This window comes from Gavia stellata, chromosome 13 (genome assembly GCF_030936135.1).
Source record: "Gavia stellata isolate bGavSte3 chromosome 13, bGavSte3.hap2, whole genome shotgun sequence".
NCBI classification, from domain to species: Eukaryota; Metazoa; Chordata; class Aves; order Gaviiformes; family Gaviidae; genus Gavia; species Gavia stellata.
The window spans coordinates 10,426,431-10,447,449 of record NC_082606.1 but is presented as its reverse complement, the minus strand read 5'-3'; the positions used below and the strand labels follow the sequence as shown (position 1 = coordinate 10,447,449).

At 34.8% G+C, this 21,019-nt stretch overlaps 1 protein-coding gene across 1 annotated transcript in view; it reads right to left on the bottom strand.

Moving 5' to 3' along the window:
- WDR72 (WD repeat domain 72) overlaps window positions 1–21,019 on the bottom strand; it is a 113,083-nt gene that overhangs the window by 28,284 nt on the left and 63,780 nt on the right. Inside the window, exons 16-17 of the mRNA XM_059824045.1 lie at window positions 19,803–19,885; window positions 13,271–13,382 (exon numbers count right to left, since the gene is read on the bottom strand). Coding sequence (XP_059680028.1) covers window positions 13,271–13,382; window positions 19,803–19,885 — 195 coding nt within the window. The remainder of the gene's footprint in view (window positions 1–13,270; window positions 13,383–19,802; window positions 19,886–21,019) is intronic.

The window sequence follows — 21,019 nt, the reverse complement described above, 5'->3', positions numbered from 1 at the left end:
TATTTTGGTGTTAGGCCCCAGTCACCTAACTAGGTCAATATAATAACTGTGAAACCAGCAACTGATCAAGTAAGGCAAATAAGTTGAAACAAAATAAAAAAAAAAACCAACAGCAGAATAACTGCCAGAATTTAGTGTTCAAAATAAACAGTCTCTGTTACTTCAGGAAAACATTCTGTAATTCTATGAGCTATTTAACTGAAGTGCATGCAGTAGCTATGCTTTTTAGTTAGAAAATGTGTACACAAAATATGTTCATTAATGACAGGCTATATGAGCATTTTACAGAGTTTGAATTCACAGAACTGCCTAGTTCCTTTTTCATGGTTGATATGGTATATAGATACTTTGGCCTATGTACTCAGCTTTCAACTCAGTGATCTTACGACAAAAAATACCCGTTTATACAATAACATACACCAGCAGTAGTTTTAAATTATAACATTTTAAACACCTCACTTGGTATTATTTGGTTGGATTTATTCTGACTGATGGCATAGATGCTGCAAGTCTTGCAGGATTTTTATGCAAAATGAGATTAAGCATATCATCTAGGATTTTCCTCCTGTATCATATAAAAGACTTCTCACCACAGTACAACCTGATAAAAAAGGAAGTTGATCTCAATTGCTTGGGTTAGATACTGGTCCAATGGTGCTGGGGAAAATGAAAATAACATTGGCCGCTATAAGTAGAGACAAACGTCAGGAAATAAAAAAGATTTCCATCTTAAAGTTTAAACTGATGTGTGCTTCTAACCACAAAATTTTAAAAACACTTCTAAAGCATTTAAAATTATTTCAAAGTAGCATTTCTCTCTGATTAATATTTGGAACACTATGTTTTGAGATCCTAAAGGCTGAACTATGAGAAGGATTGCATTATTACATCTTTCTGTTGCATAAGTTCCATCTTGGAATAAAAACCCTTTAAAACAAAACACCATGTCTGGTTCATATAAATAAAGGTGTTTTAAAAACCTGTATTGACTTTTCCATGTTATTAAGCTTTTTAGATGAATCCAGTTGTTAAATGGTTGTTCTAGTAACTGGCCTGTCATCTGGAAATGTTCTTAGATTGTTTTTTTGACACAATGTCCCTGCAGAAAGTTGGGTAGTGTGACATAAAGAGCACAGGTTTGCCTATCACACTGATTACTTGATGTAATAGTAAGCAAGCTTAAGTGAACTGTGTGTCTTCAATCTTTCCAATCACTCAGGGCTGGGCACCAGAGGATACCATCCATCATCCATGGCCTGAAACATATGGTGCATCAGCAATCTTAGGCTGACCTAAATGATAGTAAAAGCTGCTACGCTGCTCACAATAAGAAATTGTTGTCCACTGAATTACAGGTTTGTGATTAGATTGCTAACATGGCCAACTTGATGTATAAGTGAAGTGTCCAGGAAAGATATTCCCTAGGATCCTTTGAAGATTAATTTATACCCTTGAAATGTGCACCAATCACAAAATGAAAAAATATGTCAAGATATTTTTCTTGTGAACAAAAAAACCACTGCAGTACTAACGGCTATTAATTTACTTTTTGGCAGTTTTAGCCAACAGAATTCAATAAATAAGGTTCTTAAAGGTTTTTGTTTTGTTGCAAGGCTTTTACTGCTCAACTCCTAAAAGCACTGAGGATTACAACAGTATCTTTTATAAGAGGGACAGCTCCCCCTTACATTCTACTCCAAAATCTCACATATAATTGCAAATATCACACAAAGACAGATGGAAAAGTACTGAAAAATCTTCATTTTGTATTATTATATTCCTATCTAATGGATCTACAACTATAATACAATATTAAGTATCTATTTTTAAGATAGAAAATATACTGTAATGTATCTGACCACTGATCCCAAAATGATCAATCTTGCTTCTCCATGAAGTAGATTATGCTCATCATGTTATTCATTCATCAATTTAGGAAAAATGCACCCACATCACACAGTTAAGGTTCAAACTGCAGTATCAACGTTGGTGGGACTTGTGGGGGGGGGGGGGGGGGGGGAGGTGCGGGAGGGGGGCAGTAGAGAACACTACCTTATCATATCTGCGAGCTATATTAGAGCATAACTAAAAAACAGCATACATCTATGCCGACCACTCAAGACCCTTCACAAAACCCAGCTTACTCCAGCCTGAGGGAAATTACTCCCTTATAAGCCATGGAACATGACAGAAATTGTTTTGCAAATATGGCTGCTATGTACAATTATCACAAGACGACTGGAAACAATGGCTCTCTCTGCCCTGTCCATCAGCCTATTCTTTTTTGTGACATGCCTTGCTGTCCCTGTACACATGAGGTAGATCTGCTCACTATGCCTGTTAGATTAGACCTTCTATTGATGCTTTAGCTTTATTTCTAGCATGCTTATCACTGACATAAGTCCTTAGCCACATACAAGTCCTATTTTAAAACATTCCTAACCATGCAACTAAAACATTAGATTTCATTACAGAAAAGCACAGGTTTACACTCATGATCTTTTTTACTATTCCTTAATATAGTCTATTGCCAGCAGTGTAATTCATATAACATACCATATATCATATCTTGACATGGATAATAATGGTCACTAGCAAAAGGGGCTCCTTTTGAACCTTCAAAGAGGCACATACTAATTAAATAACGAATTCTTTCCTGTGGGTTGAGGATGGCTGTAATCTGCTAAAATTATCTGGGACACACCTGTTTGAAAGATCTTCTTAGCTTATATCAAAATGTTACTCTTTCCGGAAAACACAAATTAAAACCAGTGCCTGTTTAACTTATATAACAATAAAAAAAATAGAATGTCTTTCCAGTCAAGACAAAGATTTATGTTCATTGTCAGCATTAAACTCTCCAGTCTGGTGAGATACAAAACCTTGACAGCACTCCGTTTCCAAAAGAAACAGAAAATTTAGCAATAGAACATTATCAGTACATAAAACTGAGCAGGCACGCTTTACTTATGTCAGATATATTATGTTTCTTTCTTTTTAAATTTACTTCTGGAGCTTAAAGAAAAAAGGAAAGGAAAAGGGAAATCCCAAACCTATCCTGACATAAGGGTGGTAAAGAAGAAAAGAATACACAGACCAGCCATTAATTATTCTACAGAAAATACCTCCTGGATTCAGGTTCCTACTTCACCCTCTTCACTAGGCTATCTGAGCATCTTTTAGTAGTGCAGCAGGTGATGCGACTAACATCCATCATATGATAACAATACAGGCACCTGGTCTTTAGGGAATTAGTGATAGGTATCTTAAGTGCAATGTAAGTTGAATTCTTCCAAGAGTAGGGGAAAAACCAAAATCTTCTGCTGATCCACTTTGAATTTGAGAAAAAATTTCCTCAGATGTACTGGAAAGGTTTCTGTATTCATTAACATTTGAATTGCCATCTTTATTAGTAAGTACGATTAAAGAACTAAAATATAATGCTGAAGCAAGATAGGATACTTCGTGGATCTAACTTTGGGCCTTAAAATAAAGCATACGCAGAAACACTGAATATGAACCAGGCATGAGAGTAGAAAATACTGAACAATATACTTCTTAAATTTCAGAATTTGGAAGTAATCTTGTGCTGATTAGATATTTACCATCCAAATATGAAATGCTATTTCTATTAATAACGTTTATCTGCTCTGAAACAACAGTGAGCTCATCTTTATATAAAAAGCAAAATAGATTCTGGATTGCGTAAGAGACATGAAACGCAAATGGGTGTACTAGACTTCTAAAAAGGTGCAGGAGCGCACACAGATGAGCACGTTCTCCATCCTGAAATGTAACAGTTCTGCTGGTATACATTCTACATAGTGATGGATATATATGTACCTCCAACGGACTCAATATTTTCTTGATAAGCTTGATGGGCGAGAAAGGCTTCTTCTGAGTTATTTGCATTTTTGGCTTGCTTACACAGATGTCTTGGTCTCGTATTAGAGACAAGCACTGTTCAGTTGTGTTGCTCTGCCGGGTGAGTGTTAGCTAGACTCTCAACATCAATACTAATAATGAAGACTTGTATAAATAAAGTAGTTCTACCTTTCAGTGTGTTTTTCACAAAACTATTAGCAGTAGTTTGAAGTAATTTCTCTCTTTCTGCAAGGATTTTTTTTTTTAAACAAACAAAACTATTAAAGCATTTAACTTGTCTCACTGCCTCATAATTATCGTACTACTATTTAGTTCAATATTTGAGCTGACTTAATTTTATAATTTCCTTTCACATAAGTTAGGGGAGTCAGATATTCTGAAATTCAAGGACAGGAACATTTCAAATACAGTTATAAACTGGGTTCAGGAACCAATTTTGTATCTTCTAAAAGATACAAAACCACAAGATTAAAAATTGGGAGGTACCTTGCTTCACATATCCTAAAAAAAATTTAAATAAATGTTATTCCAACCACATACGAGAAGACTAACCAAAGCATTGGAAAAATTGTTAACTGCAAACTGCAGACTGGTTTGGCTTCCCCAACAGCCCAAGACAATACAAGCTAACTGCAATCAAAACCTCTCAGCAAGACTTTACTCCCCACAATAAGAAAAAGCCAGGCAACAGTGCTCAAAGAAAAATACCGCCAAACTCTTGCAAAACTTCAAGCAGGGCAGCAGTATAATCACATAATATGGAGAAGAAAACTCTTCTGCCTGGGGATCATTCCCTTTATCCATCCTTTTCTGAACCACTCCTTTTTAAGAAAGGCATCCAGCTCTCCAATCCTTCTAGGGTAGGACCTATTTAAGTCTTTCCTGACCTTCATGTACCCATAACATTGTACATTAACATCGAACAGCAAAGAAATTTTATAGGAAGAAACAAATAAAAATAGTATCAGGAGACTGGAGATTACAGAACATCAATACCACCCAGAAAAATTCTAGATAGAGTGTTATTATAAATATAACCAAGGTATTCTGATACTGTGTTGTTCTGCTCTATGGCTATTAGCACAGGGCTAAGTTTCAGTACTAATAATGGACTACACATACAAGTACTTCCCCCCTCCCCAGTCTGCTTCTCATAATAGACCCATAATAGAAAATCTCCAGCTTTGCAAGAATTATTAGCACTACAAATTCTAGAGGAAGTCTTACACTTAGAACTAAAGTATTCTTTTTTTGCTGTTTTATTCACAAGCTTTTACAGAAGCAGGGTGAGCGGAAGAAGGACATATAAAGAGTGAAGCAGGGAAACACCATTAAGCCTGTGAGTTACTTAACAGTGTGGACAACGGACAGCAGAGAATCTAAGCAGTTAAAGATCTGAGTATTGCTAAGTTAAAATAGTAGAAAGACAAGCTTCAAAACTTAACCTAACCAGGGTGAAAACCAATAGTTTTTGTTCTCTCTACCTTTTTGGATGAAATTAAGACTCATGTTATACAGACACAGCTTGATGAAAAGAAAGTATGACACACAGGAAATTAAAACATTACATTGTAATTTAGACACTTATTTTCCATGGTATGTTTACATCTCTTGCAGCTCTAAGGGAACATCAGGAGGCTGATTTGTCCCATGGCTCTGTGTACTAAATTAGTCATAAAAAAAGCAGGGTTCCAACTAAAGTATAAGGATTACAAATTATATGCTATTAGCAAGTCTGAACACTATTGTTTGACTAAGAACAACAACATAAGTAAGGAGACATTCAGAACAAGGAAGCAAGATGTGACAAGGAGTGGCTCTTAAAAAAACACTAGAAGACAGAGGAGACTAGGCTTGCTCCAAAAAAGCTGGGGACACTGCTTTAAACAAGGAGTACTTGCAGTTCCTTCACTTACTATGTTGAAGCCCCAACTCAGAACCAGCTTTCAAATCTTTGAAAGACTTGTGTTGTACTTTGTTGTTTTAGAAGTTCATTTGGTACAGGCACAGACTAAAAATGAACCAATAGTAATTTTATATGTCTGTATTAACAGCCCAAAAGAAGACAGTGTTTACTTTTAAAGATCTAAACAGAAGGCATATTAGAGATTCTTCCCATTCAGTAAACACTGAAAAAAGCACATAGAAAACAGAATTGTCCAAACTATATTGTGCATTTGAATTCAGAATACATGTCACCCTTACTGCCTCCTTGACCAGTGAATCCTATCCTCCTTAATGTTTTGGAGGAGTCTGAGATGGCGCCTGTACAATTTGATTTTGTGTAAAAATACACACCAAATCTGATTTCTGCTACATTAAGAAGTTCTCTGGTAAAATATATGACGCATGGAATGAAATAAGCTGTAGTTCTAGAACAAGTCTTTAAGCTAGCTTCCTTTAGTACTTGACCACTAATATTAAAGACTACTGGATCAAAATACAGTTTTAATTGGATATATAGGACATGATACAGTGGTATAGTTAAACCGCAGGTTAGATGTTAAAATATAACATTGATTTGTATTCTTTTACTGGAAATATTTGTAATATGAAACTAGGATATAATACACTCATTTTTAATGCATATTCAGTACAAAGGAAAGCTACTGCTGTCACCAGCTTATACTCAAAGTCCATTCATCAAACAATGCTAGATTAATTGTTTTGCTGTTTCACAGACTAAAAAGAGACTACAGATGAACCAACCTAATTCTCATTAATAGTGGTGAAATGTTGATTATACAATCATTTCTTATACTGCTTATTGCTAATGTACGCACACACAAAATTGGCCTGCCAGAGAATTTTTTAAAACAGCCTGAAGTAAGTCTAATAGTTTAATGAATTTTGTTATGTGCATGAAACTTGTCCAAGAGCATAAAACTTCAGTTCCATCTAAAAACTTTCTGTTCTTACTGGCTGAAAAGTTTGCACTAGTAAGAACAGAGTGGACTGAGAAAGGAAATTTCACTTTCCAGATAATTTTTAACATTCTTGTTTCTTGAGGAAAAAAGGAAGTGGAAGATGGGAATGTAAAGGAACAAAACAGCCTGGAAGAATCCAGGTGGATGATGTAACATGCAACAGGAGAAGAGGGTTAAACTGGAAAAATGTGAGAGATGCCTGGCAGGAAAATATCTGAAGACAAAAGTCAAACCAGTTGAAGAGTAACAACTGCAAGAAAAGAGGATTGTAGTGTTTGGTTCAGATACTGCTCTAAAACTAAAGTTTGAGAATACTTCAAAGCACAGAGACACTACATAGGAAGAGGGACAGTTTTGATCAATTTCATTTGAAATCCTACGTGTTTTAATCACAGATATTGTGAGGCTCAGAAGAACATTTCAGTTTATACTTTTTGGAGGATCAACGATCCAGGTATGAAAAGAATTCCTGAAGTGTAAAGATTTTTTCATGTCAACATTCTCACTCATTTTTACCAAAACTTACGTTTACCCTCATGACATGACAACAGTGGCCTGATTCAGATTTCAGCTTATATGAACAGGACTCTACTTTGAGCTAACCAGATCAGCTCTCACTACATTTTGTAAACAGAGTTTTGATATAATGTAGAAGTTCTTGAAAAGAATTTAGGGTGGGTTCACGCAAATGTAAGTTCATCACTACTAAGTGTAATCTATTAGTCCTGTTGCACTTACTTTTTGGCCAGTAGAAACGTAAGATCAGGAGACATACTCTAGGTATTCATATGCCAAACTGAAGATACTTAATCTCAATACCCTTGAAAAAACTGAACTAGTCTGAAAAAGCAGCAGGAAGTCCTATTGGTTCCTCTAAAGCAATAAAATCTTTAAACAGCCTGCATAAAATGTAAATCACCTTAGGTTCCTTCAAATATCTGCATATAAGAAAAAATCATTAAAATTCGTGAGTTTAACAAATAAGTTATAAAAACTAACACAAAACCTTCATTGCTTTCCTTTAGGATATCTGTCGTAATGAAAGATGCTTCTTATTACCTTTGTTTTTCTTCCAGACAACTGAAATGTTTTTTTTTTTCTTTCATGTGATTTGAATGCGCTAAAAAAGGAACATTTTCTGTTATGCTCTTCAAAACCCATGCTGCCGGGATGCACGGATTCTTAACTGCTTGGGCATTTAATGATCTCTTTTCTCAATTTCTTTCAATCCAAAATCATGCACACTGTCAAAATTTCCTCATTTCCTAGTTCCAACCTCAATAACCTTTATCATGCCAGAAATGGGATCAAATTCTATTCTTGAATTTTTTTTAGTCAGCAACCAGTTTCCTGGTTGTGAGTTCCATTGGGAAACTGATAACCTTTTCTACATGTTCACATTGCCATGCTTCTGTTATAAATTTTTTCTTCCTCATTTTCCTAGATTTTTTTTTTTTACCTCCAGTTCCTTTGTAGCCCATTCTCCTCTTCTCTTTAGCCTTTTCTTCTTTTGTTTATCAGAAATCCTTCCATGAGGCTCCACTGCCCCCGACTTAATCCCTGATTGTACAAGTAGTCAATCCACAAGAGAAGAGAGATTTCCCAAAAGCTGCACCAATAGCTTTCATTTTCTGGTTATGCACATATCTAGGACTCCAGCACATTTTGTCTGGACACCTTTTACCAGATTTTGCTGGATTACTTGATTCATGTTGGATATGGAACGCAGCCACAGCAAGGCAAGCAGTTTTAAAGACCGAATACATTACATATGTCAGAAGCCCAAATCCAAACTTGAAACTAACACAGTAAGGGAAATGTGAGGATATGAGGACAGATGTACGTTTAGCCGAATATAAAATGTTAAGCCCAAAATGGACTCCTCAAATGTTGTTCAAGTTTTCTGGGCATGTAGTATTTCACCAGAACACAAACAATACAAATTATATTAATGTGGTTACAGTAAATAAGAGTATCAATGCATTTTACACCCCTAAAAGTTATTTCCCCAGCAACCAAGGACAAGTTTTCATTGAAATCCTGTGAAATCTTTGTGATATCAATGGTCAAAATAGACTAACGCTCAGTCAGGGTTGTCTTTTGGGTCTTTTTTGTTTGTTTAAATACAGAGTCAGAATATATATTTGGACTATTATGAAAAGGTAGTAGGTTGCAACAAGATGACAATATGAAAGAAAGTATCAGAGACAGAACAACCCTTCTCCTTATCTGCACTTCCTTGACAAAACCTTAAGACTTCGCAGGCAGGCAAGAAGATTCATTTGCTATACAGAAAGACACAGTCACAGAATGACTTCCTAAGAGTTGACATAAAGTTGTCTGCAACTGGACAGATTTCTGAAACCCAGACAATAGCGGTGTTTGAAACCCTCTGCTGCAGGTCACTACACTTTTCTAGCAAACAGAAGCTGTTATATCCCCCTTTTCATTGATTTACCATTACTGAATGGATTCCTCATTTTAACAAAACATATTGTTGTATTCTAGATAAGTCTTTGACAATTCTTTACACTAACCTATGGAATTCAATTGCCACCATTAATTTCACTCTGGTATTTGTCAGCAGAAGGTTTTTTCCTGCAAGAACCAATTTATTTAATTGAATAGTTTAAAGAGCTCCAAAACCACATACAGAAGATGAGGTTATAGCTAATAGCTTTCAAATATACTTAAAAGTTTGAATCATTAGCAGTTTCTTAAACTAGGGATTTTTAAGTGCAAACCAGAATTTATTGCAAGCTAGTCTTAGTGGTGCTATTTTTCACAAATCTAAGAGGCAGTTAAAATAATATTCTGTATTTAGGAATAAAGCCTGTACTTCATGCTTTCCTTCACTTTTCCAGTTTTTGGCATTCCTGGAATATCATGTACGTCAGTTCCTCAATTTAATATCTGAGCATGAACATCTTAAACACATTTACCCTCACAATTTTCTTAAAAGGTAAATAAATCCAGTTCTTCACATTTTACAAAAAATTGAGGCACACAATTCCAGAATAACTTGTATGCTATACTGTTGTTTCAGGTAAGATAGTTTTGGCTCCCTATGCATTAGAAGAAACAGGCATACAAGGATGGCACATCGGAAACTGCTTCAGTGCAGTAGCTAAAAGGAGATCACAGTCCTGCACACAACACACACCTAGAGGTGAGGGAATCTCATTTCTAAATCTTACCCCTGTAAATATTTTGAGACTTCCATGAGAAGTGAAACAATTTCTGTAGATGACTCACTGAAGAATGCCTTGAGGATAAGCAATGAATTACTGTTGAGGAAGATACGGGTTCAAATTAACTACAGGAGGGACTACCCAATTTCTTTGTTTCCAATCACTGGGCTAATGACTGAGAACAGTGGTATTGCCACCATTTTTCCCCTGATTAAAGAAGTTCTGCACACAGCTGTGTATGGACTAGGTATTTATGTCATAAGATTAAATACTACAAATGAAAAAAGAATGAAGAATGCTAGCAAACTTAGTTCCTCTTAGTTTATGTAAACAAAAGTGGATAAATAGATTCTTAAGATTTTAAAATTACTGCCTCCAACTCACATGGCAGTGGAAGACAATACCACACTGACAACCTGTTAAACGGTACCATTAACCTGAGATTATCAGTGTTTAGGAAAAAGGCAAGAAGGGATAAAGTGCAACATACTTTTTCAGAATTATGATGAATGTCAAAAAAATTAGGGAAAACCTCAGCTGCTTTGAAGAACTGAAACAAAGCTTGCAGAAATCAATGATAAGATTGCTATCAATATGTTTGAACAGGTCCAAAATTATTATCTCTGACATTAACACAAAAAAATTGCAACTGTTTTCATTTATATTTCCTTTTAACAACCATGGGAGAATGTACTAGGACAGAACACAGTTAACCCTTTATCTGGCATGCTTTACATGAATAGCTTTTTTAATTCCTTATCTTTGTTTCTGGAAAAATATAGTATGGTTTTTGGTTTTTTAATTCAATTAACAATTCTGTCTGTATGGAACAACAGAAAAAAATATAGCATTTTAAATTACTCAGGAAGTGAAGCTGTTGTCTAAATACTGTCACCCTTACCCATGAAGTAAGGATGCAGGATCTTCCTAAGGAGTAACGAGCTTTCTGAAAAAACAACTATATGATATACTATAAACTTTAAAGATAATAAAAACTGAAGGTCAAATCCTGAAAGTTCTGTTTGTCTTTTTAAAGAAAACTTCTATTGACTTCACTGGAAATTTGTTGAATTAAACATCTCCAGATCAAATCTATTAATTCCTGTTAAACAAAAATGCAATACAACACAATGATGATGGCAGCCAAGATTCAGATATTTTTACATTTGGTCAGAGTGCATGATCCCAGTCTTAATTTATGAGTTTAAAACCTGAAACAATATTTAACCTTTACGTGGCACAAGATGACAGCAACTGTACAACCCATAAATACAGAGTATTTAATAAGATATAAGACAACACACCTAATCAGATGAATGACTAAAACAAGACATAATTACTTGTCTTAATAATTACACTGGTTGTGGACTTACTCCTGGACGGGTTTTTAATAATTTCTGCATATCATTACATGCCACAAATAGTTTTACATTGTAACATATTAGAAATCACAGAAAAAAATTGTTCAATTCTGAATAAACCCATCAAGTTTTGCAGTGCCTATTAGAAAACCATACAAACCAAAACAAGAATATTTGTGCTATTTACATACTGTGATAAATAATGAAACAAGCTAAAACACGAATGGAAATGAGAACAAAAAGAAAGCTAACATGATGTTAAATACTCATAGTGTAACATCTCTTTCCCAGCCTTCCTGTATGTTTTCTGTCTATTCCAGAATACATTAAATTGCTGAACAATGATATGTCAAAAAAAATGCACTCTGCTTTACAGGATATATTTATGTAGTTCAGATCATGAAGTATGGAAAAAAGTCCTAGCCAGTATAAATGCATATGAATACTGTGCTCATTCTAGCAAAGCAATTTTCTAGTTGTTTGTTGAATAACTTTCAAATAATAGGGTTAAGAACAAAATGATGGTAAAAATCTTTCACTAGACATACGAACAGCCAAATCCCCCTTTCAGAGAGTGGAAAGCTGAAGTAACTCACTCCCCTGAATTCATAACCTGTGTGAGCCTTAATACTTAGATTTAAACAACAATTGACTACTAGACTCTTGTAATCATTCCAGCACTCTTCACATAAAAAAATGTTTTTTCATCTAGTATAGAAGGTTTTGAAACAAACCTAAAGACCTAAACACACCTGGAGTCTGCAGATAGCTGCATTTGCAACTTCCAGGTAGTCCCATTTTTGTTGTAACTCATTCCAAAACACCACATTGAAATACACACTGAAAATTCAGGAAATTTGAAATCAAATCCATATATGAACTTTACAGATGGGGGTGGTTTAGTTACAATGCATCTTGTCCCAAACCACATAAAAATAAAATTATTCAAATCCATCTTCAGTGTAAGCAAAGCATAAACTCTCATATGACAATTATTCAAAAGTGTTCTGAGTTTCACTATATTCTAACAGTCCAAGTTATACAGACAACATTTTTGTTTCATGGCCTGAAGCAAGTATCACTGATCATTTTTAGTATCCTGGAACAAGCAGATTGGTAACAAATTTTCATGACAGACACACACACTCAACGAGATTATAAATTAGTTTCCCAAGAGAAGGCTCACTAATAAGATTGAATCTAAAATTTAGGTCACTTAATTTTAAGACTCAGCTAATGGGCTAAAAAAAAAAAAAGAGTACAACTTCATAACATAAATTCAGGTTCAATCTTTTTTACCATAAACATTAGCACCATTGTAAAGTTGCAAAGAGTAAGCTTCTTGTAAAATGAAATGATCTAATTGTAAAATGCATTTGATATCTCCTTGCAGGGAGGTTATTTCTAAGAGAAAAATAATGTATTTTGTATTACATTATGAAGTTATAAGATTTAAGCAATTAATTTTTAGTGCTGTATAAGCTCTGATGCTGTTGAAAAGATACATTTGTAAAACTTCAGTTCAATATGATTTACTAATTCTATTTCAAACACACGGCTCCCTTTATTTGCAGATGTATTTACAATACCAGAACTATCACACAATCAAAGAAACTTTACCTTTTCTTCTTTAATGTTCAGAGATGATGAGAAAGTGTGAAAAGTCCTTTAACTCCTTGACAATCATATGAGAAAACTCATAGCCTGATAAGGTCAGAAATAGGCCATTTGGCTTGTCTTACACAGAAATAATGTATTATGAACTCATACTCCTAACTTGTTCTGAGTACTAGAGAACGTTCTTCTAAAAGAATGTACCAATAAATTTTCCACCTACGTGGCAAAAGAACATTTTTAATGTATTGCAAATCCCTTTCCTCAGTCTTTGGCAGTGTCCACAACTTACCATTTCCATTCTCTACCATGGCCAATGGCTCTCTGCAGATTGCTGTCTTTCTCAAGGTATTCATAGTCCTTTGAACTTCTGCCAGCAGCACCGCTTGCATTGCCTCAATAATCTGTCATAAATGCAAATTATTATTGGATGATATCAGTACTTCAATTATTTATTTAAGCATTTGACAATTTTAAATAACTAGTACAAAATTTTAAGACTGTTCCAGTGAATGTCATTCGAAAGTCAACACTTATAATTCAGATGGTGATAATCATGTATCTCTACATACATACTGAGAAATAAATGTTAACTGGATAGCAATAAAATGGCGCAAGTTGTCAATCGCAATGCTTTCTACTAATTAAACATTCGCCTTCTTTAATCTCAAAACTAGAATCAGTCCTCTAATGCTTCCTTGATTTCAAGGGGTCATGACAATATATGTCAGTAAAGCACATGGTGATAACAGCTAATAAGAAATATCTTCATTTTTTTCTGTGATGTGTGCAAAAATGCTTCATAGACTGAATAAGGCTTTTTGACTTTTTCAGAATTTTTGATGTCTAGTCTCCTTCTGAAAAGCATAAAGAACATTGTGTTATTAGTGGTGATCCTTTATCCCTCTAGCTCAAACATGATAATACTGTATTTTTTGTCTAACACAAAGAGAAATACCATTCCTCAAACTCCTCTTATCCAAAATGAACAACTGCTAGAATTATGAACAGCCTATAAATGGCACTTGCAATAGCTGATGTGCCACATATGGGTGTTAAGACAATGCAGCGTGGAGCCTGTACGATAGAGTTACTACTTTCCTTTACTTTAGCAGAGAAGGCCCAAGAGAACTGAGAAAGTTTAAAGACCTAAGATATTTATAAAGCACATGAAGACCTTACACAGTGGACCCAAACTTTTGCAATCCTTAGTCTAAATTTCAGCGTGGTGCAGAATGGCAGCATGCATACCTTCTCTTCATTTGGCATTTCCTTCAGAAAAGAAATACAATTTTTTCCCCCTCAGGAAGGTATTAATTCTCAAGTACAAGAAATTTTGTGAAAGACAGAGGGAATCTAAAGTTTCCAGGACAGTGTACTCTACCTCAACTTAAATATGAATTTAAATTGAATAGGAAATGTCTCAGATAAATATATTTATATTATAAAAATTTTATATTTATATGATATTTATATTATAAACAATTTATTAAACAATATTTAAGTTTAATATGAATTGAAGTTGATATGCATGCTCCCTTAAACTGCCTGGAAGAGAGACAGTTTCGTCTCACTAATCAAGTACAGTGAATTCGTGGGCTGTCCTCAATCACATTTCTGCTGCCCTTGTAAATTCAAATCATTAAGCAGAACAGAGGCTGCAGGTGTCCTTTGTGACAAAATCCTTTATTGGAGACAAGTATACCCTAGTCAGGTCCATAGTGTGAAAGTTCACAGCAAGTGAACCTAGTCCTATGCGTTTTAACATAGCACAAGCCTTCATCTTGTTACATCTACACTTTATTTTACAGGGGAAACCAAAGGCAGTTTCCAATTCCTCACATCCATGCAACCCTGAGATTAGGGGATTACAGATCTTGACTTTACAGCACACTTTTACAATGTATCTACAATAATTAAGAAAGAGAAGGAAACCAGACACATTGTAATTGTCCTGGGAAAATTTTTGACAAAAAAAAAATTCTTACAGAGGTACACAAAGAATTGCACACATTATGTGTTTTTCATGGTGTTCTGATCTGTTAAGAACCTGTCACTAATCTGGATCAGATATTCATTACCTGTACCATTGCTGTGTATGCCTGCCAGGCAGCATTTGTAACATGTAATTTCCTGTAACATCTTAAAACAAAATAAGAAAATTGTAGCAAATGGCACAATATGATATTGTAAAGGCACCTGTATGTCTTTGCATGCTACTTGTCTATCACTTTGTTGAATCTGCATTTCCACAGTGCTCAGCATGGTTTTACATGTTTAGTTTTGTCCTCTCACTGCATCTTCCCCAAGAATTCATGTACCTCATCTGTCATTACCACCAAGTTTAAAAATCTCCAGAAGCTTTGCCTGCTTCTAACACAAGACAAATCTACATGAGTACCTTTCATTTTCTCTGATAGTTTCCACTTTATCTTTAGCATCCTTCTGGATTACATATACATTCACTATGTTGTTGGCTACTAATATTTGTGTTCATTTTTTTCCCCATAATTGTAAACACTGTTGTAAATACTAGCTGTTTTTTAGTTGGGATTGTGAAATATGACAGAAATTATGCTGCTTCTATGCCTGAGAAAGTATAAATAGCATATGTCCAACTATAAATGCAGATATTAAGGACTGAAAGGTAATTGTTTAGCTCTGCAGCAACAATACTAGAGAACAATTCAAAAAAACAAGTGAACAGAAGTTGAGGCAAGCTGCACTGTTACATCTATATTAAGTTATACTGGCTTTCCTTTCTACACTTCATCAATTACTTCCAAGGATTACTATTCTCTTTATAATGAGTGGGTCTAAGGAGAGAAGTCAGCAGACATCACTCCTGGTTATTGCTCAGGCCATAACCTCAACAGGGCTGAGCCTTGCAGAAACTGCCTCCCCAGATGCCTCCATAACACAGTCACAGGGGGGAGCAAAAAAATACAGATCAAAACATCAGACTTGTATTATCCAGTCTGATTTCCTCTAATTCTGGATAGTAACTGTCAGAAGAGTTGTCTAGACACTTATACTGAAGTCAGATGGCTTCAGGTAGAGTCAAATGCTGTAAAAACAAATGCATTCAGAGCTTGTTAGAGAAATTACTGTAAACTTGGGCATCAGTAAAGAAGGTTGTAGTTTATCAGTACTACTCTGCAACAGCCTTAACATGAAGTGGTTTATTCTTTGAAAGTGAAGTCCTTTGTAATATCTCAGATTCATGCCACCTTATTTTAGATACTAATGGAAATGAAGTAACTGAAGTGAAAAAAAATACAGGTGCACTGCAGGAATCAATAGAAAGAGTTGAGAAAGTCCTGAGATGATTCATTCCTCCTAAAATCTCAGCAGTCCCTCCACAGTGTCTACCTTTTTCCACTGGTTAAAGAGGGAGGCTAAAGCAACTACATTCCTCATGCAGATGATTATGTCAAAGATTTATATATGGCATCAAGAGTTTTCCTAAGGGGAGACTGTGCTAAGTAGCTAGCTGATAATAGAGGATACAAATTTTATTGTACAGAAAAGCAATACTGCTACATCAGGATGGCAGTAGAGGACTTCCAAATCAGGACCTAAATGTTGTACGCTGAAGCTGGTATAAACTGCATTTCTGATGATGCTCCTGATTAATACATCCAAGTTCTACCAAAGTCTTACTAGTTGGGACTATACAACAGGACTGTTTCAAGGTTAGAGCTCACTCATGTCCAGGTAGCTCAGAACTAGGAGGAACAGATGTATGACTCCTGCTGATCGCAAAGGCATTAGTCATGAATCCGATAAAGATCAGTTATTTCTATATAGGTATATCACACCACAGAGCCCTGATACTGCCATACATAACAAAAAGGCAAACCGTGAGTTTGACAAAAGGCAAACCTATGAGCATGACAGACTACCCCTGTGCCACCATGTAACTAAAATCCTTGAGCACAGATGTGAAGACTGTACCCTTAACATTCCATTAGTGAAATTACTGACCTATTAAAGTTCCATGCAAAACTCACTGCCATGTTTAGTACTGAATTTCTTTGCTGAGATTAGCACTGAAAACAGGAGGGTGGCTATGGAGACAGGGTCATTTACTTTCTTTTGCAAACAGTTGTCCAGCTCAGGGAGTAAGACATATTGTAGAAGGAAGCTTACTTGGTCTATAATCATTTTGTGAAGAGATAAAGGACTTCAGTCTTCAGGAAAGTCAACCTAACAAGAACTAAGTTCACTCAATGAGATTTAAAAAGATCTTAGAGGAGGAAAAAAGGAAGCAAATTATTTCCTATTGTATTCTTCCTCTTGAAATGTCTGAATAAAGGTATAGGGAGAAAGCATTTCAACATCTATCATTTGAAGACTAAGGAGCTAGGAAGAGCAAGGAAATATTATCAAAGAAATCCTTCTGGTGGAAAAAAAAAAATCTTTATATCTGATAGAGTCAACAATAGGCAAAATATTTTGATTGCATTGCAGTTTGACTATTCTGATAACTTTAAGTTTTATTTTAATGTTCACCCTTTCAGCCAAAAAGGTTCCATAAAGCTGTAATAATATAGTATTATTAAAAAAAAATACAACTAAATACCTATCACAAATAACTGAAGAACAGGCTATTTTAAGTATAGAGCAAGGACAATTAAGGGCAGAAATGCAACCACTGTTTCCTCATATTAAATGTTTCGGGGCAAGCTTTCTTTTTTTCTTTAATATTTATCTGAAAAGATAAGCACACTTAAGTAATTGCTGGGCAGGATGAGAGCATGGCAACAACAACTATATTTTATCTGAAAGAACAGAAAAATGCATGAAGATGACCTTTCCTTTGAAATCATCTGGGGAAAAAAATCCTAGAAAAATATTTAAATATACATGCATTTTTAAAATTTAAGATAGAAAAAGACCTCCCTCAGCCTTTCAATAAGTCAATAGACCCCTGATCAATCATTTGCAGCAGGTTTTTTCAGTTTCCTTGTTTGCACAGAATCTGTTACAGTACTGTAAGGAGATGAGGAATCAATAAATGGCAAGTCCTTTGGGTCATGTCTGAGAGTCAGTATCCTCCACTGAAGATGACAATAAAAAAACTTTTTAAAAGCAGGGTAACTAGTGATCTTTTGGATAAATGTACATGAGTGCTTAATCAGGCTGTTTAGGATTAATAAGTTGGCCATAAATCTGTGTTTGTAGAAAAAAAGGTTTAACAAAGGCACCCTAGTATCAAAAAAACCCTATAGTTTTGTATAAATCATTGGTTGCTGAATACCTATCGCCAACATCACAAATTATTTTGAATGTTAAAATGTTTGACAGTTTGGCTGGAAACAACCCAAAATCTGCACTACAAAGTAGGTTAACAAAGCTTATTGCAACTACAAAGCTGTGTCTGAATAATGTTAAAATTTGAGAAGCATTAATAGCATGGTATTTGCAGTACTTGACAGTTTCAGTGTCTTAAATTTAAAGTCTTTTCAGATGAAAAAAGTATGAGGCAGCTTATTCCACACCTTATCTTCCTGCACACTAACCTCCTGTGGTAAGATAAGACCATTATCATTATATAAACTGATCAGTCACTAAATTCATTGGAAAAATATAAATGCATAGTTGTCACAATCTGCTATGCTACAAATACAAGTTTCATGGCTGTACAACTCTACAAAGAGTTTCAATGGCTGACCAGGTCAGCAAGAGATTAAAATGGATTTCACATGACAATTGCAGCTATTAAAATCGAATACAGGACCTCAGTTTCATTAAAAGGATTCAAAAAAGGAAAAAAATCTTACTATAAGAGAAAGAGGGACAGTTTGTGAGGGATGAAGAATGCTGAAATAATATGGAAGATGTGCAGGTAGTGGGGATATAATAAACAACTGATAAGCTCAAGATAAAATGCTGAATTCAATTGAATGTGAATATTTGGAGAAACCATTACTGTCTGTCTAATAGAACGGGACTATCACTGCAGTACCCCTGAACACCTCAGCTCTGGAAAATATTCTTCGCACTTGAAATGCAGCACAGAGTTGCATTCGATTTTAAAAGTAACATCATAAAATAAACTTGTAACAGGTATTTCCCTTTTCTGGAGTAAAATCCCTTGTGGTCATAGTATACCGTCTTGAGTTTCATACTCCTGAACATTAACTCACTCAAGCAACCACACAACTTTATTTAAATACGTATTTCCAAAATGAAAAATGGTCTCTAGATTTCACTGTTCAACTATTTTACAGTTACCTGTCATGTTTCAAGAAGCAGTAATTTATCTCTCAATACATCAGATTCTTCACTAACAATAGGCATGAGCTTCATCTGAACTGGGAAACCCATAACTTAGTTTAAGTCATTCTTGAAGAGTGTTCTAATAAGTAAAGACTTGGGATTAATTATTTATCCCTTTAAGAAGGCATTTTCTGTTTCTTCTGTAATAATACATTGGTATATGACATTGCCCTTATTTTGGCCTTTATTTTCCTGGAGCATAAAATGACATTTGTAATTTAAGTTACATGTGGTTATTAGAGAACAGGTAACTCATTTTTTAAACGCATGCTATGAACAAGATCACCTAGATTAAAGACTAATAGGACAGTTACTTTCCCATATCTAAACACCTACTTTAAGGCAAAATAGTTTCATGAGTAGTATACTCATATACTGAAATAATAATCTGCTTTCCATAGATCTGAATGGCACGATTTATATAATAATTTCACCATAAAGCCATAACAGTTATGTCACATTACAGATTCTAAATACTAAACTACAGCCAATGTTTCTTAAGGATTACATTGCAACAACTGACACAAGCTACCGCCTACCTTTATAGATTGGTCACTCCAACAACAAATGAGTTTCAGCAATGAAACATTCCCGAAGTCTGAGGAATGATATCTATGCTTACCTGAAAAACACATACATAATTTATGAACTGACAATACATGTAGAGGAACGCAAATAGAAAGATATTTAACATTTTTAATTTTCCAATTCCACAACATACCAGAAAAGAACTGAAAAAGCGTAATTTCTTAGAATATGCTTTCATCTGACACAAGAAGCATGAAGTGTTTAGACAATATATTGTTTGAACATTTATTCTTACCCTAAATCAGATTAGTCTTTTTTTTTTTTTTTTTAAAAACAGAGGTCTGATATCCCATAGAGCATGTTTTCATCATAATTGTCTAAAGATATTGAGAATACTTTCTGATTTCGACTACTTACCTATGGATTTTACCAAAACTACTTGAGTATGTGTTTCTTTACCTTTAAAACAGTAGTACAGTCTATGCAAAAATACATCCAGTAACATTTATATAGTTACAGGTCCACCTGATTTACTTTTCTACTACAGGTCAACAATACTGGTATGTGGTCTAGAGGTTACATAGCCAGTGGCTCACCAGTTATGTTTGCATTTAACAAAGACGTTACGTTTACGGATTTGCATGCGAGTTTTATTACTACCCATCCTGATTTTTCAGATTCTTTTCAAAGCAAGGCACAGTTTGAACTGGCAGCTGTGCTCGTTCAGTCCCCTTCCTCATTTGGACTTCAATAGACAAATGTGACATCTCAGTACTTTGCTAAAATGTTTGTTGCCAGACATGTAAGTTGGGTAAATTGGTTGCATGACCCTTTGAATCCACACAAGAATCTTTGATTGCCAGTACCATATAATGTCTTGAGAAGAGGAAACTGAATTGTAAGTAGCAGCTGTAAGTGTTTCAGTAACACCAAAGTTGACAAATACCCTGATCACACTATGCATAGTCATTTGCTTAAATGTTGGATTCCTTCAGCAAAGACTGAAGTTTGAAAAAAATCATGTAAGTACCTGCATATTGCAAAGTGAATAGGGTACACTAGTGTAGTCTGAATGGGAGTAGTATGCTATTGAGTAAATAACTATATAAATGTAACTATGTCAATATCTAATATAATATATATGCATATGTACAAACGTACACACAGGTATGATCAAAAAAAGAAGAATAAAAAAGGAAAGAGGAGAAAAGATAACCATAACATTTAA